The sequence below is a fragment of the Passer domesticus genome, chromosome 1, assembly GCF_036417665.1.
Source record: "Passer domesticus isolate bPasDom1 chromosome 1, bPasDom1.hap1, whole genome shotgun sequence".
NCBI classification, from domain to species: Eukaryota; Metazoa; Chordata; class Aves; order Passeriformes; family Passeridae; genus Passer; species Passer domesticus.
The window spans coordinates 113,767,961-113,793,106 of record NC_087474.1 but is presented as its reverse complement, the minus strand read 5'-3'; the positions used below and the strand labels follow the sequence as shown (position 1 = coordinate 113,793,106).

The window sequence follows — 25,146 nt, the reverse complement described above, 5'->3', positions numbered from 1 at the left end:
TAAAATACCATTGCATTATTTTTTTTGTTAGAAGCATATCTGTTTTAGTAGAACTTCCTGGCTTTTAGAAATACTGAAGCATGAAGCTTTTCTACGTAGTCTCATGCCAGTGTTGACCCACATGGATTAAAATAGACTGTTTTAATCTTTTACCAAATTTGGAATTAGAATTAGAATATCTGTCCACTGGGAGTTTGTAAATTATTCTAGTTTATAGAATGACAGGTTTATATAAATAATTGCAGTGATTCCCACTGCATGTTTTAAATTAAAATCTACTTTTTTGAGTATTAGCAATCATGAAAGTGCAGAAAAGAATAACTTTTTTCAAAAAATATTTTTTCAAGTGTCTTGTAGTGTATTTTTTATACACTTTCCCAGCTGTGTTGCATATTTATTCAGAAGTAATACTTTTATACTGATCAGCTTGCAAGCAGGATCATGCTGGATAGGAAACTTTTGCATAGCTTTTTTCTTTTTTAAAGGTAAATATTCTAAATGAAATTTCTAAATTAAGGTCTCCTGTAATAGGATTGTACAGTGGAGTCACTGCATTTGGTTATTTGGTAACTGGTTGTGAGAATAAGGTCATGCATTCTTGCAGAGAATTTTTCAATGGCAATGTAGGTTCTTTGAGCAGCAGTTCTTCTAAAAACTGTGAAAAATTGAAGTTAGACAAACGGGTTTAATTAAGTTGACTGTATATGAATTGTGAATTTTGTTCCATGTAGATAAAGACACAGTAAATAAAATGAGAGATCTGCGCATGAAAGCTGAAGATTATGAAGTGGTGAAGGTGATCGGTAGAGGGGCATTTGGGGAGGTTCAGTTGGTAAGTTGAGTTTCTATTTGTACATTTGAACGTATTCTGTAGTATTTGCTCATGCATCTGTTTCTCAGTGTAGTCTTCAGAAGATGCAGTCTTAAATATTAAAGCCTTTGGCTCAATGAAATTCTTTTCCTTTCCAGTTTATGGAAATGTTTTTGAAAATGTCCTATTTCAGTCCTGTCCAATTGCGCAAGTTCTTGTTTTGCATTGTAGTCTTCTCTCTTAAAATGGAATGTGTATTACTCATAATCAAGAAAATTAGCCTTTACCACTGTTTATGTGGACACTTGAAGTCTTAAGGGCTAGAAGAGTTTCTGGCAGTTCAGGGACTACACCAGATTTTTGTGGACATAGTTCTCACAGATGAGAGATGTGTGTTGTTTGTGATAGGTTAGCAGCCAGGCTTGTTAATCCTGCTTTATTTAATCAAGTGCTGGTGGGAGAAACTGGAGATACAGCAGCAAGTATACACATCTGCTAATGAACTCTGGAAAATGCTTATAGTTTTAACTTTATGGTATTTAACATCACTAACTGCCAATATTTGTCCTTTTAAAGGCACATACATGCAGATTGTGTGACTGCTGTGCCTATGGACTTCTGTATTGAAAAGTTCTAGCGAGTATTTTAAAAGTAATGCATTGTCAAATGTAATTATGTTGTGGATGTACAGTATACAGTCCTTTATAGTAATGTGAAGAGTCTTATAAAATGTGCTAAATGGTAAAGCAGGAAAAGTAATGTTTTCAGTGATGTTTTTCATGTGTTAATATGGCAAACTAATACGTTCTGTATGTCACATTTGTCTTCACAGGTAAGGCATAAATCCTCAAGGAGAGTGTATGCTATGAAACTTCTGAGCAAATTTGAGATGATAAAAAGATCTGATTCTGCATTCTTCTGGGAAGAAAGGGATATTATGGCTTTTGCTAATAGTCCCTGGGTTGTTCAGGTAAAGTGATACTGCTTTTAAAATATTAGCATTATAGAATAGTTTGGTTCCAACACTGCATGACCTGGAATGATACGTTTTGAAGTCTCTTTTTTTTTTTTTTTTTTTTTTTTTTTTTTTTTTTTTTTTTTTTTTGTCTGCTAGGGTATACATGACTAAGATAATAGCAATTTTTTATAGCAATGCTATACAAAAGAGCAGGAATAACACTTGCTTCAAACTGTATTTTGTCAAATTTGCAAGATCAACTATCCTCTTTATTATTAAAACTCTTTGCCGGATATATTTTGGTGCATGTGCTCTGTAGTACTTATTTGAATTGTCCAGCATACCAGAAAGCATACCAGAAATATGTACTTAAGACAGAGCTTCTGTAAATTCTAATTTCTGTGTGTATCTTTGCAAATCATACCTGCTCTGGTAATTTTTTCCCCGTTTCAGTGTTCTCACTGACAGTTTTTTGGGAGGCGCTGCTGCCTTTGAAGTTCTAAGGAACATGCCTGAACCAATCATTGAGCATTGTGTGTGCACATGTCATCTTGTTAATTTAAACTGTTCTTACCCTTAAGCATACAAAATCTTCTGTTAGGTTGGAATTACACAAACTCATTCAAAATTTACCCAGGTCAAATAATAAACTGCTTTATTATCTGTCTGGGTGTGATTGTGCAGAATAAAACTCAGGAATTTTATACAGTTTTAAGTAAAGAAAAATCTGCTTGCACTACTCATGTTGAACAGAGGACTGGCAACTTTAAGTCAATTATTTTTATTGTTTAAAGTTTAGGCTCATTTTCTATATAACAAATAAATGTTGACAATAGAAAAATAAACATTTACTAAGAATACAAGTAGAATCAGAGAGATGTTTGCAACAGAGTAATTTCATCTTTGCATATGGGTCAACTAACATCCCAGTGAGAGAGGAAAACGTTTTGTCTAAATGTAATGAGCATTCTTTGAAATGACCTCAAAATTCCTTGCACCAAATTCACTTATCATAATTTGTAACCTGAACTCTACTTCTTCCAGGGTAATATAAAGGGATGGAGAACCTGGCTCTAGAGGTTAACTTCTTTTTAGGAGGTTTGCTGAATGATGCAGAGTTGCTGCAGTTATTGTAGCAATTCTATTACTTTGGAAATTGGCTTTCATGGAAGTGCCTTTGATTTGCGAACAAGCAAAGTATTAAAGATAACTGTAACATAACTGGCTTCTTTTTTGGTTTTGCTTTTTTGCAGTTATTTTATGCATTCCAAGATGACCGTTACCTTTACATGGTGATGGAATACATGCCTGGTGGGGACCTTGTGAATTTAATGAGTAACTACGATGTTCCAGAGAAATGGGCAAGATTTTATACTGCTGAAGTTGTACTTGCATTAGATGCAATTCACTCAATGGGTTTTATACACAGGTGAGAAAGAAAAAGATGTTATGTGGGGTTGTTTATTTCCTGATGCTGCCAGAATCACTTCAGTTCAGGCAGCATACACTACTTCTTTATTGTTATTCCATAATTATTCCATCTTACAAATTGAAAAGCTGTTGCCTCAGAAACTGTAAGTCTGAGGTGATATAGTCAAAATAAAGGTTTTCAGCAGGCTGGTGTTCCTCAAGTTTGGGGAGTAATAAAATTGTCCCACTTTACCAAGAGATAACAAGAACAAAAATGGTGTGAGCATGTTGGCCCCAAAGTGGTTCTTTTCTTTTGATTAGAAAAAGCTGTTCAAGGAACTTGATCACAGTAGTATCCACTGTTAGGAATTATTTCTCTGCTAGGCATTTGAAGCCTCAGTGACCCATTAAGCAAGAATCTGTGAACAATGTGAGGAAAATCTCCCAGCCATATGTTTTCTTCTGAGGGGCAAGATGGAAAATTGAGATGCAGAGCAAAGGGACTTGGATTAGTTTCATATTATGTACTTGCCTTAAAGTGAAATGTAGTCTTTTCTTGGATAGGTTACGAAGTTTTCTTTTTGATATTTGAACTTGTATCTGTTTCTAGTTTTTAATTATATTAACTGGGAGCCAAAGAATAAATTTTTCAACAAAAAATACTGGAAGAATTTGAGTAGTGTGTAGTATATGCTGTAGTATATACACTTTCAGTTTGTGATTTGGTCACAAGATCAGTGTTAACATGTAAGTTTTTGCAAAAACGGCTAATACAAAGCAAAATAAACTACTAATCCATTGCTTGAGTAGGATCTAGAGCATCATTAATTATGTAGCTATGCTGCATCTAATGGGTAAATTATCTGGCTGAATGAACCATTTGTAAGTGTGTATTGCAAGCTTCAAAAAGCAGGCATTAGAAGATGGCAGCAGCACAGAGAGGTTTTTTTCATGAAAATTTAGATTATTTTGAAATCAGGAGATTTTTTTTTTAATTTGTTTTCCCCTGTAGTTAATCTGTTCAACTCTGATGAATGAAAAGGAACTTAAGAAAATATGGGCCTACTGCTTAATGGGTCAGGAACCGAGTGACAAAGGACTTGGGAATGGCTGAGGTGCTGCCTTTGCCCAGCCTTCATTGATAAGATCTGCTTTCAGGCCTCTCAGATGCTGTGCCCAGTGGCAGAGCTTGGAAGAGAAAAGCATTGCTCTGGCAGAGGATGATCAAGCTGAGTCCCAGTTGTGCAAACTGGATATGCACATGTCCAGGGCACACGGTGGGACATGCCGTGGGTGGGGAGGGAGCTGCCAAGTAGCCTCATGATACTGCTCTCTGTCAGCTTGGAAGGTGTGTGGGAATTAGGAGATTCCGGATGACTGGAAGGAAACAAATGGCACACCTGTCTTGTTCCAAGAAGGGCTGGGAAGAGAGAGAGGAGCTGAAGGCAAGCCAGCCTAAGGGCAGTTGGATTAAATTTTCAGGAAAGAGTTTCCAAGGATGTGGATGGGAAGGGGATTGTGAGCAGCCTGCATGGATTTATGAAGGGTAATACATGTCTTCCCAAACTAGTTACCTTCTGTGTTGAGATGATGCTTCAGTGATGAGGCAGATAATGTTTGTCTTGACTTCAGCAAGGTAATAGATGTAGCTGGGTTAGAAAGGCACCCTTTGAACAGGTAGAACTGGCTAGCTACTCCTTGAGTAGATTGGGCTGTCCAGCAGCAGTCAGCTACCAGCAGTTCCCCAGAGGTTTGGTGACAGGATCAACACTGTCTCTGTTCACAACATGAACACTGTTCAGGCAGGACAGAAAGCATTAGTCACCAGCTGCCCAGCAGGATTTTATATAAAAGGTGGAGCAGGCTTGAAGTTGCATGGTGAAAAGATGAAAGGCAATGGATGACACAAGTTGTAGCAGGGGAATATCTAGCTATTCATTAGGAGGTTTTTTTTCCCACTATGAGGGAGGTCAAACAGTACAAGAGAGCTTATGGATTCTTCATCCTCAGAAAAAGGAAACTTGCCTGGATTTGACCCTGAGTAACCTAATGTAACTTTGAAGTTCAATCTGACTTTGCAGCTATACTTTGATCAGGCAGCTAACTGAGAGTCTTAGAAAAATCCCTTCTAAACAAAATTATTCTGTGATGTACTGGTACATTTGCACTATTTCATCTGACAGTTATGGCCAGAGTTCTTCCTTGAGGTCTCTCCTTTGAGGTATACTTCAGGAGAAATATACTTTCTCCTGAAATTTGTGTTACGCTATCTTAGTAATTGTTTTTTACTGCTGTTCTGCTTCAGTGTGTTCAATGACATCAACACACTGCACTTTACCAGTCAGTTTATGAAAACTTCTATAATGGAAGTACTTGGAGAGTGGTATAAGTTAATACTCCTCTTCAGTCACAGGAAAATATTTGTTCACAATAATAGAATTTTGAAAATGACATTCAGTTGTTCCATTGAAATAGAAGTGGTACAGGAAAGAAGCTATGTTTTCAATGCCTATTTGACATAACCAGTGAGTGTTTTGTAGGAACTTGAGGTTCAAGATTAGTGTCCAGATCTATTAAATTTGGTGACTTAAGGCTGTATTCTCACGTGTTCTAATTTTTAAAAATGTTGTTCAGCAGTCTCTAGAGAAAGCAAAAAAAGTGGAGGCAATAGTGGTGCTTTAATGTTGTTGTTTTTCCATAACATGTTGCATCTGAAAAGCAGTTGACTTCCATTGTTTTTATAAGTTAAATCTATTAAATTGAATTTTTACTTTTTAAAATATGTATTTTTCTTTCAGAGATGTGAAGCCTGATAATATGCTGCTAGATAAAGCTGGTCATTTAAAATTAGCAGATTTTGGTACTTGTATGAAGATGAACAAGGTAAACATATGTTTGTAATTTCACTTTTCTGTTTATGAAAGGAAAACATACTTAAAAGTGAAAAGAAAAGATACTGGAAAGTTTTAAGCTACATGAGAAGAGTGTACTCTGTTATTGTTCTTCATGGCCTAGTGAAAGGAACTAGATGATCTTTAAGGTCCCTTCCAACCCAAACCATTCTATGATTCTGTGATTCATGCATCTTATTCAGTGACAATGTAAAGTGCAGAAATGGTTCTTCAAGTACTGTTTTTTAGAGAAGTTTTTCTGAAGTTTTTTATTTTCTGAAGTCAAGTCTTTGATTGTCTCTAGATGCTCAAGGTTATTCCTTTACGTCTTTTGGTATGAAAAGTTGCTGCAAAGAAATGAGATGATTTTTATGTTGTCTGCCAGAAATTAAAGAATCAAAACTGTCATGCCAGTTGCTGAATACCAGTTTTACTTATTAGCCATTGTTGATATAGCATGAGGACAAATCTGAAGGAAGTAGATGTCATAGAATTATTTACTTTTTAAAAATGTATTCTGAGGTCATTAAAAAAGTGTTTTGCAACATGTATTCAAGTACTGTGTAGCACTGTTGTTCCCTACACAAAACTGACTGCTTTGTGTCAGCCTGCGTGTATATTTGAGGAAAACATATTGTGGAAATTTGAAATACATGGTACTTAGTAGAGTTGGTGTAATATGTACAATATGTTTTCATCATATTCCAGGAGATTTGAATAAACTGTTGTACTTAGCTGCTGAGTAAAAGGCACCAATGAAAACCAAGTTCAGGCTGTGTGTAAAAATCATAGTGGTCTTGAACCTAGTCTTTTGGTTCTCTGGTCTTTTGAAAACAAAAGGTTGTTCTCTAGAAGAAAAACTGCTCAGCATAGGAGCTTAATTTAGGATTTGCTGCATATGCAGCACTACATTTGTATTTATTTTATTTGTTTAGTTATGTATTGTTATGCAAGTTTTTCCACTGATCCATTTCTAGGAATGGCATAGGATTATTTCAGAAGTGCCTGAATGGCACTGGAAAGGGCTATGTGGTTACACCTTCAGCATTCTGGATGACAGCTCCTGTGTGACTGATCTCATTTCTGCGAGCACTTTCTCAGGAGTGTGAGGAACATCAAACACTCTTCTCATCTGTTACCTGTTTTGAAGTCTCTCTACATAGATTTTCAAAACCTTATCTACCTTTAGTCTTTCTAGCATTCAGTATCTTGGGTCAGAGGCCAAAAACTTGCAGTTCAGCTGTTCCTGTTATCAAAATCCCTGATGTTGACCCATTTATGCTAACAGAGGAGCTTTCTCTGTTTACAGAACATCCTGTCAGTAAATGACACATTTATACTGGCATGAGTGGCTGTGTGCTGTGTGCATGGCCTAGATGCAATTCTGATTACTTCTTGGATACTAACAGAGGTTTTTAAAGCAACTTCCATTGTGTTTGACAGATGTAGTGCTTTGTTCTGGCTTCAGCAGCTTAGACTTCAAAAATATTTTAAAAATCCCATTTTAAAATAATGTTTGTTGACAAAATTTTATGTGGATCTGTTGATGTTGCTTAGTCTGCATAAGCTCGTGGAACTTACTGGCAATTTTGGATCTTATATTTGGGCCTGGCTGTTTTCCTCTGTTTTGTAGGAAGGAATGGTACGATGTGACACAGCTGTGGGAACACCAGACTACATCTCTCCTGAAGTATTGAAATCCCAGGGAGGGGATGGTTACTATGGGCGGGAATGTGACTGGTGGTCAGTTGGAGTCTTCTTGTATGAGATGCTTGTAGGTGAGTAGTAGGATCATCAGAATTGACTGCACTACTTAACTAGACTCCCATCGCTCTTGTTTTTAACATTATTGCTCTTCTGGCATGAGCTGTGGTTTACAGATCCTGGCATTTACAGAATGTATTTTAGAAAAATTCTGGCAAAGTTCTCAAACATTTGTCCTTGCCTCTTGTTCACTTGGTTGCATACATTGTTGTATATGTAATTCAGATACTGCAAATCAAGTCTACAATAATTTTGATCTTCTTTTTCGTGTTTGTGGTTCTGCTTTTCCAGGTGATACACCTTTTTATGCAGATTCTTTGGTTGGAACGTACAGTAAGATTATGAACCATAAGAACTCCCTTACTTTCCCTGATGACAGTGACATTTCTAAAGAGGCAAAAAACCTCATTTGTGCCTTTTTAACTGATAGGTAAGGTTTATATTTTATTCATAATAAAAATAAGCCTTCAATCAGAGTATTTCTTGTCACGTTGGAAAGAAAATAAATATTTGTTTTGTGTGCATTTTTAAACTGCTCAGGAGAAGTGAAATTTTTAGTGCCTGGGCATGAGTGTGGTGTAACAATTTGGCAATTGCCTGAGCTGTCCACGATGGTGGAAACTGAAGTAGCTGAGCTTCTCACAGACAAAAGTTAAAACCAGGCTGTGTTCTGAAATGTGGCTGCTCTGCTCATATAGAGATCTTCTTATGAAAATATTTGTGTTATGTGTACATTTTACCATAGCTTGAGAGGTATTTTATTGTCTCTGTTGTTAGATTATGCTTTAAAATGAGTCTTTCCTTCAGAATAACTTATCGAATCTCACATGTTTAATCAAAACACTTTTTAACAGGGAAGTGAGGCTAGGACGAAATGGTGTAGAAGAAATTAAACGGCATCTTTTCTTCAAAAATGATCAATGGGCTTGGGAAACACTCAGAGACAGTAAGTATAGTGCTTTTCTCAGAAATGGTTGTCTGGCCTACCTATGTATCATGTTAGCAAAAGGCCTGGTGTATTTTGTTGAAAGGAGTTTAAAGTTTTATTTGCTCTGTACCAAGCAAGATTTTCGTAGTGACTTGAGTGATGTACTGATTATCACCATACTATTTTGCATTTTTCTAGCTGTAGCTCCAGTTGTGCCGGACTTAAGTAGTGACATTGACACTAGTAATTTTGATGATCTGGAAGAAGACAAAGGAGAGGAAGAAACATTTCCCATACCAAAAGCATTTGTGGGCAACCAGCTTCCTTTTGTAGGATTTACGTACTACAGCAACCGTAGGTATGTGTGCAGAAAGCAAATTAATGTTGTATTCTTTGTTGGCAGTGTTTCTGACTCTTAACAACCAATATCTAGCTTTAAATCTATTCAGATACTTACTAGTCATTCAGAATACTAAAAATTACACTAAAAATACACTTGTATTTTAATACAAGTACTGCTAGACGTCATTACCTTAAAAATATCACATTGTGTTGTTGAGTGTCCTATTCTGCATTGAGAAGATTTGGAAGTGATGCTGCAGAAGCTCAGAAAGAAAATCCACCTTTGCCACTACCAGGCAGAGCTGCCTGCAGAGCACTGAATTGTGTGTAGACTCATGAACCAGGGTTTGAAAGTCCATTTGTTTTACTGCATATTACTGTCCCTGAGCTGAATGTGAAGTTTCCATACTTTCCATCAGTGTTTTAGTGTGTGGTAAATTAAACCTTGGCTTACTAGAAATATTTCCTACTTGCCTGCTTTCTGCTTCATAATTTTTCTTTTTTTTTTAAGTACACATCCACTGACAGAGTGAGATCGTGATGCTTTACGGCTTTCACTATTGCTTAAGACTTCTAAATGACATCAGTTAAAGCTGTATTAATTCATGCTTTCAACAGTCATTATTATTGTAGGCTCTATGGATAGCTACATTTACATTCAATAATCTCAGTAACTTTTTAATACTTAGAAAGCTGCTCTTAATTGTGTTGTCAGTCAGGCTTAAAATGGGCTAAAACTTCTAGTAGAACTGTCAGATAGAGACTGTTAGTTTTAATAGCATTTCTGGGTAGGAAAATCTTAAAGGAAATAAATCTGGTTTTCGTCCTTGCGTAGAAGAGGAAACACTTTTCCAAGCCTGTGGTGAAATTCTTTCCATCTCTGCAAAGAGTTGGATTTGTTGTTACTTTTTGCCATGGTAAGGTGTAGAAGGACTTGCAGGCTTTCTGTACACTTTGGGTGAGTTCAGCAGTTCAAGAGTTTCACCTATTGTTCTCACTTCAGTCTGTAACTTTGAAAAGTTTTAGTTTTTGCCTTGCAGGAATACTTTGGGATATATTTAGGAGCATGTTAATAACAGAATTTCTTCCTTCCCTGTCTTCCTTTTTGGGGGACAGTATCAGAAATTCAAGAGAGCTAAGTGCTGTGTTCTCGCTGTCAGTGAGGAGCTCTGCTGCCCTCTGCTACTGACATAACTTTGTAGGCTTACTAACCTATGATGCTGGCCTAGAACTGAATTTTGTCCCGTAATATTCTGCTGGTGTGATTGTCTTGAAAAATCTGAAATGACTATTCGTGCTAATCCTAATTCATGTAATCCTAACTTCTGTTTTCTTTCTGTACTGAGAATAGTTCAAGCATTGAAAGAAAAATAAGTCTGTATCTGGACATGTTAGCACAGATTTAGGAATACCAGTTGAGAACACTTTGTAGCCCTATTTGGCTTGTGAGTTCTCTTCTAGATTTGATGGAGCTGGTGCTGTGCCTGTCTAAGTATCACATTCTTACTGCTCAACAACCCTGGTGTGTAAAATATGGTGGCTTCTTGTACTCCAAACAGCAAGCTTGTTTCCATAGGAAACTGTCTCATTTCCACTTTGTCATTTGATTGTCTGAAAGCTGGATTGATGTTTAATTTGACCATGGTTTGGAGATGCCTTTGATTTTGCTCTCCTTGATCTTTTGGAGAGGTTTTTTGATATCTGGAAATACCCACGTGAAACAAAAAAGATGTGTCGATCTTTCTCAGTTCATGTGTTGGAGTGTTATTTCTCACGTAATCTGATGCACTTAATAGATGCTTTGTCTCTTTAGATCAGTTATCAGGCCAAGAATATCACATCAAGTACCAAAGGAATTTGAAAACAGTAATTTGTGTATTTACCTAACTCTCCAGAATCATCACAGCTAGAAATTTATGGTATTTTTAGAAAACATTTACATAAAATAAGAACACTGGCTTCAGGGCAAACTTTTTGTGTGTAGAACTCTTAGTAACTTTGTTGAAAGTTACACAATCTCTGCAGACTTTGCTTCATTACTGCTACTTGCTGCATAAGTGCCTGAGTAAATATTTATGGGATGGAAGCCAGTGAGAGTGTTGTAACTAAGGAAAGCAAAGACTTTTTTAATGGTTATTAAAAAAATAAAAGTGGTTGTATTGTATTTGGCAGAAATCCTTTTTTTCTGGAGGCCTTCTATTGCAGCTTTGTACTTTAACCTTTCAATAAATTGAATTTTTCAATTAAATGTGCTTAAATCAGATTATGTTGCTATTTGATTATCCACATTTTGGAGCAATATATATTTTAGGATGTCTGTATTATCTTAATCTTTTTTTAATAATCTTACCTTTAAACAACTCTTCAAATGTAACTTTGAAAATGTTTTTGCAGGTATTTAAGTGTCCCTGCAGAAAATTCCAATGACAACAGAACAGGCTCCAATGTGGACAAAAGTGTGGTATGTCTTCATCTGTATTGTATGCTAATAAAGAGTCTGCTGCATATATAAACATATACTGCATATATGTCGTAAACTGTTTGAGTTAGAAATATCTCAGATTATCTTAGTATTTGGGATCAATGAAAGCAATGCATGATTTTTAGGTCTTTAGTATGGCCTCCCTAATAAAGTTAATGGAAAAGCAGAATTTCACTTCTTAATATAACATTGGCTTTCCTGAATTGAGTAAAATAGCAAAAACTTTTTGTGGAAAAGGATTCACAGTTTTTATCTTTAGAAATATCAAAGTATTTGTGCAGTGTTTCTAGAGTGCCTTATTGATCCTGGGTAGCTTTGTGGCAAGCATGGAGTCTGGACTTCAGTGAACTCATTGGAAAGTGGGAGACAATGCACCAAGTTTGGGCATTCTGCTCCTTCACAGGCCTTCCCCACAAGCTGTTGGGAGTTGGGGCACTGGTGATCTGCATTTCTAGAGCAGTTCACCTAGCAAGAAATGCCCAGGAATTCTTTCAGTTACTTACTCTTTCAGTTACTCCCATATTCTTTCAGTTATTCCCAAGCATCTCGGCAGTCAGGTTTCCAGGAAGATATACTAAGGTGTTTGAGACTTGATTGAGTGCTTGGACTCTTTGTAAGTCCTGATATAAATCAAACTATTCCCCAAAATGGTTTGATATTTTACGAATTACATTCTTTCCAGAAGAAAAATGGTCCATGGTCAAAAATTGATAATTCAAAATAAATCTTGGCTTTGACTGTGATTTACTATGTTAGTATTTAGTTCTACTTTCTGTTGAGAGTAGAAAATATAGTGATCTGTGTTCCCTTTTCTCTTAAACTAGCAATGAAAAGGTTTAATGACACATGGCACTACCCAGAGAAAATTTCTACAGGGCAGGGGAACTGGTTATGTCCTTTGCTGGGCAACTGAATTTAATAGTTGAAATGTCTTGATTTTTTAATGTATATTGATGTGTTTGATATACTTTCCTTATAAGTGTTTGACTGTTGATACAGTAAAATTTAAAAACAAAGCTAGACTTTCCAATATTTGAAAGTACTTAAAACTGTGTGTTGGCTTTTGGCTGACTTTGAAGAGTGTTACTGAATGGACTTGGTATACTCAGTGGAATACTACTCAGTGTGTAGTTGAAGAATCCTTAATAATGTATTGTCAGACATATTCTGTATTGTCAGACATCACAATGTCTTGTGGTTTTGGGAGGTGAAGGTCTGGAAGAATTTGAGTGGTATAGGAAGGTTTAAATCAATGTTAAGTATTTATTACAAGGTATTTTTCCCCCACAGTTCTTTCTCAGCTGTTTTTCTTTCATTACATGCTGCAACGAAATGTTGGTAATGTTGGCACATGGTTAGCAAATTAATTAGTTCTGGAAATACAACACAAGATGCTACCTGGTCTCTCTGCATTTTGACATCTGTGTTTTGAATGTCTTTGGGGAAAGACATGAGTGCCACAAATTTCCAAGAAATTAATTGTTTTGCGAGTGTGTAAAACTTAACAGAATTCAGCCATGATGTTGTGTAAAAAGATAATTCAATGTTCTTTTATTGATTATCAAACCTCTTTGAAGATCTGATTGCTTACTTTGGTTTAGTGCTGCTATAACCACCTGTAGACTGTTCACATTTTAAGAAAAAGGAGATAAACGGATTCTTTTGTACCAGATCTTAGGTTTTCTTCAGTGCTCAGGGTACAGAACCAGACTCCCTATGCTGTAGTGAGTAAGAAAAAAGAAAAAAAAAAGTATTACAGTTCCAGAGAGATTTTTCTTTACCTCTCTGCTGCAGACAGGCTTTTCTTCTTTCCTTTCCTCCCTGCTTCCTACTCAAAATGAAAACCAAGAGCAAACTAAAAGGCGTGCTTTTCTACTGAGTTAATTGTAACTCAGGATTTTCTTGAGGTATTCTTTAGTCTATTGATAGCAGATTGTGCAGAACTTTGTCCGGAAGCCTGTTGTCTCTACTGATATAATTAGACTGCTCAGCAAGCTCAGATGGGTCCCTGGGGTACAGCCTGATGTGAGAACATGCAGAGACAGAGAGACGCAAGAGGATGCGATAGCAGTCCAAGCTAGTCGGAGTCAGTACAGAAAGGCCTCAGTTGCCAGATGTCTTTTTAGACCTGTTTCTCATCTATCCCATTTAGTTCCTCTGTGCACCCTGTCTGGAAGGGCTATAACGTGAGTAAAAGGAAATGGAAGAGCAATCACATTCAACCTTTGTTATCCTTTGTTTTGGGGCATTTGCTGTGGTCCTTTCTTATTACAGTGAGAGCCTTTAAGTAGTCTTGATTCTTGCTTTATTTCTCAGTGGTTTGACCAAGGAGATAAATGCATTGTGTACTGGTCCTTCCTTTGTCCTCAAAGTCTAGATTTAGAAGCCATCCCTTTTTTTTAACTACAAGCATTGTCTGATCTACATAGTGTTATGTTCTATGTCACACCAGTAATTTGTTTTCCAGAGCTGCTCTGTTAAGTGCTGAAATGTCTAATTTTTTGAAGTTTTTTTTAGATTTTGGAGTTAAAACAGGAAACAAGAAAGCAAAGCATCAGAACTACTTTAATATGTTGCTTTGAAGAGAGTCTGGATTAGGAATCTAGTGCTTCTCTATGCAGTTCCAAGAGCACTGAGGGAAATGTATAAAAATCAAATAGGCTGAAATCTTTACAATATCAGTGGAAAGGTTTATAATGAATCAACATGAGGTTGACTTGATGAGCTTCTTCAAGGCCGACACCATCATGTTAAATGAGGATTTTGATGTTGGAATGGGATTATTGTGCCTATTCAATAGAAGGTGATAGATATTTTGAGACTACATGAAAGGAATGAATTTCTGAGTTTATCCTGCTGGCAAACAGTACATGCTATGCAGTAATGTGCTATATTAACATCTGAAGTTTGTTACTATCTTTCAAAGCTTGGTAGAGTTCTAGCTATAAAAATGACCTCTGACTAAAGTGGTGAGAGCACTTTCTCCCCATTGCCAGTAACTGACTGGCCTGGTTCTGCTTCCTGAGCTTGCTGGGAGCTTGAGGATACATTGCAAACTACACGTGGTAGTTCATGCTAGAAGAAATTTTGAGACTTACTAAAGTGCTTTCTTACATTTTTGCAGTAATATCTTTAGCCAGGTACTGAAGATATGTAAAACAAGGAGGATTTGATTTAGCTTAGCCCTGTGAATTTTGAAGATACCTGAAATTTCATGTGCATACAAATGGAAAAAACGGTCTTACTTTTTGTAATTAAATTGGAGGCAGGGGGACAGGGAGGATGGGACATGCATCATATTTTAATAAGGTAAAATGTCTTATTTTGGTAGAAGAAAGTAAGCTGTGATACAATGTAAGCAGAACTGAATATTATGAAATACTTTTTTAAAGTTTCTAAATTTAATGCATGTTCTTTCATGTACAAATATATATGTAAAGCTGGAAAACATGCAGAAGATGATCTATGAGTTGGAAGAACAGCTACATAATGAAATGCAGTTGAAAGATGAAATGGAGCAGAAGTGCAGGTGAGACTTTGAACTTCAATTGTTTACATAATTTAAGTATATCTGACACTTCAGTTCTGTGGTACTGCTTTAGGGATTACCAGGATAACACTAAGAATGGTGTTGTAGTTCTCCAAGGGAGTTCCAGGCAAGATTTAATTAATTCTAAAATTTTCTTGAGTATGGTATAAAGAAATTTTTGTTTTCATTGACAGCCACGTAACACATGAACACATGTTCTTTCTGAACACTTAAGTGTTTCAGTTTACCTGATATCTCTGTATTCATGTGTTTTGTTGGACTGAGGTACACGCTCACCGTGCTGGTTTTTTTTTGAAAATGTGAAATTATGTATATATGGCATATATTGGATTATTAAAATTAATTAGATGTTTTCGAAATACAGGGTACTTGTTGGAAAACCAATATTTTTTTCCTATGGCTGACATATAAGGACAACAGTTTGCTTTCTGAAATTCTGTTTCTACCATGCTGAAGTGGCAGCTATGTGAGAATTGGCATTTTTCTTGCAGTCACATGAACAAACAGTTGAGATTCTCCCTTTCTGATAATCAGACATTTTTACTTAGTCATGCAAACTAAATTCCTCTTCAGTTAGCTTCTCCCTTTGGAGTCTTTTCCTGAAGAATTAAATAATCCCAGGAGGCAACATTAGGTATATGCTGCAGGAAGAATTTAGACTTGTGAATTAGAACCCTAATGTGTAGCTGTACAGGCTCCTCAGGTGTAAACTGGTAACTGAAATGGTCTAGTGGGAATTCAGGCTGTGTGACACTGTTGCTTACTTAAACACAAGCTCACTGTTGGCACGTTCTGATTGCTCTCCACAAGCAGCATGTACATTCTTGAGGGATATTCAGTAGCTGTCTTCCTGCAGTACTACTGAAGTTGTCAGAGCACACCTGTGTCTTCTGCTATGTCCTGCCATTCACTGCAGAGTTAGTAGATAGGAGATAACCCTCACTATTGTAACTGCCTCTTTTTGTACCTGCCAGGCAGCCTTGTCTGGGTCCTCTTTGTTGCCTCTTTGAAGAGGGATGGTTGCCTGCAGAAATGCAATGGATGTGTCAGTGCTATTGCCAGTTAAATGATGTGTGTTTTGCCACACTTTCTCTGTAGTTCAGTCTTCTAATGCATTGCTTCAACAGAGAGACTTTCAAATAATATTATTCATATACCTTTATCTGTAGTAGGGAGCTGTCTCCTGTGGAATTAATGAGCTATTTTAGATATTTTGAGGTCATAACTAGAGGAAGTTTCAGCAGCTTAACAGGGTAGTCTAATCTTAAGGGTAACCTGTTGTGTACATACACTGTTTTTTGCAGATTAAGGGATAAAATGTGGCACCTAAAGTTTCACATATTTAATCTGTAACAAAGCTGATAAATACTTAGTGATATGTTTTACAAATTATTTGCTATGATTTATTGTCTTTCTCAGCTTTAAATGTTCATTACAAAATCACGTTAGTCAAAATATTAACATTCACTTTAATAATGGTCACAAATCATTTCACTGAAAAGACAGTATGTATAATGTATCTGTTAAATGATCCTGTTTTATTTTTAGATCTTCAAACATAAAGCTAGACAAGATAATGAAAGAACTGGATGAAGAGGTAATATTTTTCCCCCCTGAAGATGCCTTAACTGGGTAAAGAGTGGAGTTAGGAATAGTACTTTCATAATTCTAAGACATTTTTTCTGTGACTAAAAAAAATTGTTCTGTGTTCAGGTTTGAGACCTAATGATCATGTTTCAATACATAACATTGGGAGAATGCATTTTTATTTGTAGCCATTTACAAAAACTTTTCTTTCTGTTAGTCATGCTGATTTCTGTTTACTCTTGTAAATATTTCACTTAGTCTTGCTTGTTGCAAGTTTTCTGGAGTTTATCAAAGTCAATAACTAAAAAAAGGCAGGTGATTTTCCACTGAGTCCTTCTCTTGTCTCTTGATAATAATTTTAGTAGTTACTTTAGATATAAACTAAAAACAATTTTTCTAGTAATTGTATGAATTTGTCATGTAGACAGTTAAAAAGCTGTCTTTTCTGAAAACCTTTCCAAGGAAGCCGGTAATTCATTCATTTGAAACAATGCATCAGTTTCCATGTTTAATTAGTTGCAGAGATCATGCAACTTGTTTAGTGATTATTCCTTAAAATGTAAGTATAAAATACCAATTCTTCTAATTTTAGGGAAATCAAAGGAAGAACTTGGAAACAACAGTGTCGCAGATTGAAAAGGAAAAGATGGTATTACAACATAAGATAAATGAGTACCAAAGAAAATTTGAACAAGAGAATGAAAAAAGACGTAATGTGGAAAATGAAGGTAAGCAATATTGTCCAAACATTGACACTGAGGACGTATATGATGTGTTCTGGGGAATAATTTAGTGTCATAGTATCTTAAGTGCTGTGCAACTCTAAGATTTGAAAAGGGATCTCTTCAAATAATGAACACAGATTTTGAGGTCATTTTTATTTGAACACAATTTTTTTGTTCTTATTTTCAAATTCTGTGCTCTGCAACACTCTGCTGTGTTGTTGGTCTGCAAGCACAAAATTTGATATAAGAATATATATAAGAAGCAAAAAGTCAACAAAAGACCTGTCAATACAAAACAATATTTTGGAGCATGTTTGTGTAAAAAAACAAGAATAAAACCCTAAGGTTTTTATAGTATGCTGTATTAATGGTGCAATTTCTCTTTAGTGTCCACATTAAAAGATCAGATGGAAGACTTGAAAAAAATCAGCCAGCATTCGCAAATTTCAAATGAGAAGATAACACAGTTACAAAAACAAGTATGTTGTTTGTGCTCCTTGTCTTCATTATTTCTTTCTTAGATTTGAGCATTCAAATGTAGCAAAACTGGCTCCATAATCTTTATATTTGAGAATCTTTGTCTGGTTTATTTTTACAGCTAGAAGAAGCAAATGATTTGCTGAGGACAGAATCTGACACAGCTGCAAGACTGAGAAAGGGTAACACAGAAATGAGCAAGTCATTAAGTCAGGTAGAATCACTGAATAGAGAACTGCAAGAAAGGTGCAGAGTTCTGGAAAGCACAAAACTGCAGGTGGAGAAAGATTATTACCAACTACAAGCAGCTTTGGAGTCAGAACGAAGGGACAGAAGTCATGGATCTGAAATGATTGGAGAACTACAGGGTAATTATTCTGAATTTACACTCTACCAAAAAAAGTTGTGATAACCCTACTTAAGTGGAGTTTGGTAATGGGAGGAAAGCCAACCTGAAAACAAAGTGTGACTGAACAATTTCTGAAGATTGGATCTGGCTTCCTGATCATGTTGAGCAGCTCTTGGGAGAGAATATCAAAATCAAAGATTGTCAAACACTGATCGTGAGTCTGAGTCCAGTGGTGCAAATATATGAAGAGCTGATACAGTGCTGGAGAAGATGGAACACTGTCTTTACTGCCTTGTGCAGTAGCCAAGTTGGTATATCCTGGACTTGCTCTTCTTTCATTTGTGGAGAAGGCTATTTTTTTTGTTGAATTGCATTTGTTTTCTTTTATGATGATTCTACCTTACTTTTACAAGCAAGGTTAAGAGCACAAAAAGGGATGCAGATGCAGAATCCCTTTTTGCAAGATGCTTTAAACGTTCTACTATTTGTATGGATTCTTCCATACTAGAAACTATTCAGATGCACAGTTCATGGCTGTGCCTGGTGCTATTGGACCCTGACTCTTAACTTGCCATTTTGAACCATCTGTCTGCAGTGTTGACTTTCCATGAGGCACAGGCTTTTCATGAGGGAGCATATAAGATGGAGACTTTTCACCAGGGTCTGTAGTGACAGGACAAGGGGCAATGGTTTTAAACTGAAGAAGAGTAGATCTACATTATATATGGGAAGAATTTGTTAATAATAAGGGTGGTGAGACCCTGGGACAAGTTGCCCAGAGAAACTGTTGTTGCCTTGTCCCTGAAAGTGTTTCAGGTTAAGTTGGAAGGGGCTTTGAGCAGCAGGGTCTAATGAGAGATGTCCCTGCATGTGACAGGGAGATTGGACTAGATGATTTTCAGAGGTCCCTTCCAAACCACATTATTCTACTTAGTATTTCATATAAACCCTTATGCCTCACAAGGGTAGATGCTGTGGGCTTTGAGGAATTGCTCCTTTTCCATTTCATAGCACTTAAAATCATAGGATGGTTGTGGTTGGAAAAGACCTCTAAGATCACTGAGGCCAGCTATTAACCCAGAGCTGCCAAATCCACCACTAAACCACATCCCTAAGTGCCATATTTACACATCTTTTGAACACTTTCAGGGGTGGTGATTCCACACCTTCCATGGGGAACCTGTTTCAGTGCCTGACTTTCCCATTGTCTGAGTCACACTTAGGTGACTACATGTTGTGTTAGTACCCAAAAATCCATTTGAGACTGACGTTCTGTGTAATGTGCCTTATCTACCCAGTAATGAAATTAGCATCACTTATAGGTGCTTGTTCTGTAGCACAGCAGAACTTGGGTTAATGAAATAAATTCTGAGTATTAGATAATGGAAGTGATGGAAGGCAGGAACTATTTTTGCAACATTAGTAATTATGAATTGTTACTGTGACATGCATAAAGAGTGTCTGAAAAGGTCAGTTTGCTCTACAATGTACAGCCTTTGCATGTCTGAAAAATTTGAAGTATTTGAAATATTTTATGGGCCCAATAAAAGTTGCAAAGACAGTTGATCTAAGTGAAGTAACTAATATTGAGTATATTTAATTTTTTGTGGCAGTTCGGATTACAGCTTTACAAGAAGAAGTAAAAAACATTAAAAACAATCTTGAAAGAGTGGAAGCAGAAAGAAAACAAGCACAGGATATGCTTAATCATTCAGAAAAGGTATGGTGAAATGATGTTGAGGCTGATGCTTTTTGTCAACTTTTGACTATATTTTCAAATATTATTATTATTGGTATTTCCAAGTCCAGTGTTACTGCTCTAAATCAGTCTTGTGTTTATATTATGAACTAAGTACTGTTAATTTACAGTCTCATCAGGATGGCTCCCAAGTCCTCAGGTAGTTCTTACTTGTAGCATTGTGCATGAAAATTGTGTTTGTCATACATTATCAGTGATTCAAGGATCCTGTCCTACTGCCAGTAGCAAGGAATTTTTTTCTCCCTACTTAACTATGACTGCAAAGACTTGCCTCTGAAAATCTATGAACTTTCTAAAAATCTGATTTTTTTTTTCCTTACTGGATTTGACTGGATCAGTGCCAGGCAGGCTTTTTTATCAACTTTGGTGGGGAATTTTTTTCTGTCCTTCCTTTCCCTCCTTCTTTCTGAATGTTCCTCTGACATCTCTGTTCCCTTCCATATGATGGAAAAACAAATTAACAGTAAAAGGAAATCCTGCACCCTTTCTTCAGACAGACTGCAGAGTTAACTCTGTCTAGTGAGGTTAGGTAAAGATGTGCTGTGTGGTCTGTGCAAAAAAACCAGACCATATGACAGCCTGTGAGGGAAGGGGACAAGAAATTCTAAGTTGTTGTTATGTGAGGCAGCCATTCAAAGACCAGTGCTTGTCACTCAAAGCACATCTCCAATGCTTGTTTGGTAAATTACTGTTAATGCCTGGCAATCCTAGTGATGAAATAACCCAAATCCATCCAGGTAACAATAATTCAGATTCCTCTGTGCTCTAGGATGTCCGTTTATTAGTTGTGTGTTTCCAATTTAGGTGACTACTGATTATACAGAAGGGGAAGTTTCAGTTTTCTTACAAATTTGTAGACTACTGAAAAAAAGTTAATGAAACTTTTTCCAGAGCACTAAGTACAGTTTAGGTCTGTTACTGTTCTTTGCTGAGTGTGGAAAACAACGTTGATATGATAACAGAAATTTAACACTAAAAGGGAATAAAAATATGATTCCTCAGGTATTACATAAAACTGATCACTTTTTCCTTATCTTCAGGAAAAGAATAATTTAGAGATAGATTTGAACTACAAGCTGAAATCCTTACAAGACCGGTTAGAGCAGGAAGTCAATGAGCACAAAGTGACAAAAGCGCGGTTAACTGACAAACACCAGTCGATAGAGGAGGCAAGATCAGTTGCGATGTGTGGTAAGTGTTTCCTGCAAGTTTCAGGTAAATACATAATGAAACATGATATTTGAATACACATTGCCTTATAGTACGCTTGCACCAGTGTTTGATCCCTTGTATAAAGAAAATGTGTATTAAAATCTTAAGACATGAAAACTACACATTTTGAATTATTTCCCCTAACGTGCTATTTCACAAAAATTGTAATGTTTCTTAATGTTTTGCATACCTTACTTCAAAGCCTTCCTTGGCTTCTAAAACGGTATTGAATCTTGAAATTCTGTCTAATGCTAAACAGAATTGAAAGAATGCATTATCAAGAGAGATGTCTTAGAGCATTCATTCCTGTGTAACTGCATTAAAAATACCAGCGTTGTATTAGGCTATTCTGAAGTGAAGTGAGAAGTTTCTTTTATAGATGTATATCCATGAATCAAAGATGTATCTTGAGTTTGTAATTGAATGTGTTAGGTTTTCTCTGTGAAGGTCATCAGTACCTAAATGTGGCTTTTAGAGTTAACAATAATGGTAGCATTTTCTTTTTTTGCTACTATCCATTCATGGAAATGAAACTTTGCCTTCTGTCAAAATGACTACTTTAAGAATCTGCTTTTTTTCTTTCCCTATTTATCTTTCAGTTGTTATGATAATATTCCAGTGTTTTGAATGCAGATTGGAATTATTTTTATTTTTTAGTGCTCCTTGTAATAATGCCAGGATCTTTTTTCTTTCAGCAAACAGCAGAAAAGCTTAGATAGCTGAACAAAAAGATCTGAAAAATATTAGGATATTTATGACTGTTTTTACAAAAGCATGCTTGCAGATGCTATGTAATAATTTTTGTTGTTTTTCTTTCCTTAATCTTTTTTAGAAATGGAAAAAAAGATAAGGGAAGAACGGGCAGCAAGAGAAAAGGCAGAAAATCGAATAGTTCAAGCTGAAAAACAGTGTTCCATGTTGGACTTTGACCTGAAGCAATCTCAGCAGAAACTGGAACATCTTCTTCAGCAAAAGGAGAGACTGGAAGACGAAGTAAGTAAAAGGTTTATCTCTGATAATTTTCTATATAAATAAGAAATTAGAGTTGAACTGAGAAATAGAAAATTAAATTCACTTATACTGAGCTCCTTATATAATACAACTCTCAGTAGAATTGAGGATAGTTGTTGGCCTAAGTAGGTTTAGGTGATTTCTGCTTGTTTCATAACTCTAGCATGTCTTGCATATTTGGACTTCAGTTCAATATAGCACATTTTTTTGGTGTTTCCTCCTTTTCTAAAGAAAAAATTTGCTTGTGAATTTCACTGTGCAATCTGATTGATGTGGATGATTTACAGGTCTGAGTTTGTATTGTCTACTTTGCATTCTTTCCTTTTGTTCAAGGAAATGCAATTAGAATATAGAGTGTGAAAACTAGGTACTTAGAATAATAGCTTCATACTTACATTTTCTTTACAGGACAGTAAAGAGGACAGGAATGAGGTTTATAACACCTTTCTTAGGGGTCACAACTCGAGTAAATTAGTTTTTATGTACTTGGTAAGCTGTATTTTTGTTTAAGGGTGAGAGATTTTTAAGATCTGAAATCCATAGAGAGGTTTGCAGACAATATAGGTTCCTTCAGTTGTTGTCTTTCAGAGAAATTAAATCAGGGACTTTGAAATAAACTAAAAATGGGAAGGCTTTATAATCCTGCAACATCATAGCCATAGGTTCTAAGGGCAGCAGTTTTGGGTGAGATTATTGCACTGAAGTGTTTGGAGATTCAGGAATACTTTGACATATGGTACATGGTGTAGCATCTAGTTAGTGGTGTTTAATATAAAATAATCCATATGTGAAACCTCTTCAGCCACATGCAGTTGGTTATTTAACAAAGGGTCCTAAATTGAAATATTTCTCATTTAGGTAAGGAATCTGACACTTAAGCTAGAACAAGAGACGAATAAACGAATAATGGCACAGAATGAATTAAAGGCACAAGCTTTTGAAGCTGATAACTTGAAGGGTTCTGAGAAGCAGCTGAAACAGGAAATCAATACCTTGTTGGAAGCAAAGAGGTTACTGGAATTTGAGTTGGCTCAACTTGCAAAGTAAGTAAAAACCTGAAGTAAAATGGAAAAAATTGCTTAATTATACATGTGCTATTTTGCCCGTTCCTGCTAGTGAATAAAGTTCTCTGGAGCATAGGCATTTTTTCCTAAACTGAAAGAGTATTTTTAGCTGCATGTTATGATTCCTATGTAGCTGCATGTTATGATTTCTATGTAGCCTTCAGTGTTGGAATATTTTTGTTATGAGCTACAATTCAGAACAGTTCTTGGCTCACCATTCACATATGCATGTGTATGTATATGTATATATTCCTCTTTTATTTGAATTGCTTTTTTATGGATTGACTCTGATACTACTTACTAAATCATATGGGACTTTTAGTACATGGGAGTCAATAGTTCCCTTTCATTGCCTGATTCTTTGTCTTAATATTTCTTTATCTTAAAATGAAGACATTTTTCATTAATTAGACTTCTATCATATATTCTTTCAGCTGGCTTAATGTTTCTCCATTTAGAGTACTTCCTGGCTTCTAAATTGTATACTGAAAGGGTCATTGCTTTAGCATAAGAACTGTATTAAATCAGAGTTCTAGGATACAGCAAACTGGTTACATACATATTACCTCTTTGTGGGGTAATATGTATATAAATGGAAGATCATTGTAGAGTACTGTTCTGGTTAGAAGTTGTCTTTGTCTTTTGTTAGTAGCTGACTTTTAAAATGTTTTCCTTTTTTAAAATTCCTTCAAAGACAGTACAGAGGAAATGAAGGTCAGATGCGTGAGCTTCAGGATCAGCTTGAAGCCGAGCAGTATTTTTCGGTAAGACTTGTAAGGAATTGTGTGTAAGGAATTTTGACATGAAATCATTTAACAGTGAATAGTTGAGACTAAAATTGTTTTAATGTAAGTAACAGCCTTGCATCAATCAGCAATTCAAAAAATCTTGCTTGAAATACAAACAAGGAACAAAATATTAGAGAACATTAGATGTTGTATCTAAAATGTTGTTTTGTTGTTTGTCAAAACTGACATTACATTGAGTAACTCTTACCTGAATTATTCATCAGAGTTGTTCCTATCCTGAGGTTGGAAAGGAGATATTTTTCTGATACAATTGCAAACTTTGTAAAGAGTTCAAAATCTCCAAATTTACTGGAAAATAGCTCATGCTATTGATCTACCATACATACATTTAAGAACCAGAGACTCAGTAGTATTCTGCATGTATTCCTGTTTCTAAAAAGCTACCTTCTCTTCATCTAAATCTCTGGAGAACCTTACTGGCTACTCCAGATAGCTGAAATGTGTATTTCATTGATGTAGTTTGATATGTTTTGTCCTGTGAGAAGAAACAATTGGATAAAATTCTCTGTAACGTGAACTTCAAATGCATCTATGAATATGAACAGACTAATTTCACTTTTGAAAATACTTTTAAATTTGTTTTGTCCTGAGAGAGACAATAAAAATTTTTGTTTACTAAACTGCATATGATTATAATTTCATTATCTGTTACAGGGGCTTTTTCTGCATTTCTCCATTATATACTGCTAATAAGAAGATGCAGAGCATTGTGTTTCTCAGTTTCTTCTTTTTTCACTAATTTGTAGTTTAAATAAGACATTCATGATTCAGTCTGAATATTTAGCAAAAGTAGTTTACTGCAGAAGATAAAATTTTATCTTTCAGAATTACAGGTGGTGGTAATTATAACAATACAGTAATAAAACCCAGGAGTAATTCACAGCAGTAATTTACATAAATCAGACTTCATCTGAATCACTTACTAAGTTTGTACAGAAAGACCTTAAGATTCTAAGAGAAGAGGTACATGGTACAAGACCTTAAGATTCTAAGAGAAGAGAATGTAACAGGTGAAAG

At 35.8% G+C, this 25,146-nt stretch overlaps 1 protein-coding gene across 3 annotated transcripts in view; it reads left to right on the top strand.

Annotated features, from left to right (window-relative positions):
* Positions 1-25,146, top strand: part of ROCK1 (Rho associated coiled-coil containing protein kinase 1) — an 83,888-nt gene that overhangs the window by 35,329 nt on the left and 23,413 nt on the right. For all 3 annotated transcript variants that reach the window (XR_010369334.1, XR_010369333.1, XM_064434760.1), the window contains exons 3-21: positions 732-832; positions 1,644-1,781; positions 3,023-3,198; positions 5,978-6,062; positions 7,704-7,848; positions 8,126-8,264; positions 8,689-8,780; positions 8,961-9,120; positions 11,499-11,565; positions 15,027-15,115; positions 16,685-16,733; positions 17,316-17,451; positions 17,836-17,927; positions 18,047-18,293; positions 19,888-19,994; positions 21,074-21,224; positions 22,078-22,238; positions 23,115-23,299; positions 24,015-24,084. Coding sequence is in view for 1 of the 3 variants with exons in the window: in XM_064434760.1 (XP_064290830.1) it covers positions 732-832; positions 1,644-1,781; positions 3,023-3,198; positions 5,978-6,062; positions 7,704-7,848; positions 8,126-8,264; positions 8,689-8,780; positions 8,961-9,120; positions 11,499-11,565; positions 15,027-15,115; positions 16,685-16,733; positions 17,316-17,451; positions 17,836-17,927; positions 18,047-18,293; positions 19,888-19,994; positions 21,074-21,224; positions 22,078-22,238; positions 23,115-23,299; positions 24,015-24,084 (2,390 nt within the window). In the remaining 2 variants the exon portion in view is untranslated. The remainder of the gene's footprint in view (positions 1-731; positions 833-1,643; positions 1,782-3,022; positions 3,199-5,977; positions 6,063-7,703; positions 7,849-8,125; positions 8,265-8,688; positions 8,781-8,960; positions 9,121-11,498; positions 11,566-15,026; positions 15,116-16,684; positions 16,734-17,315; positions 17,452-17,835; positions 17,928-18,046; positions 18,294-19,887; positions 19,995-21,073; positions 21,225-22,077; positions 22,239-23,114; positions 23,300-24,014; positions 24,085-25,146) is intronic.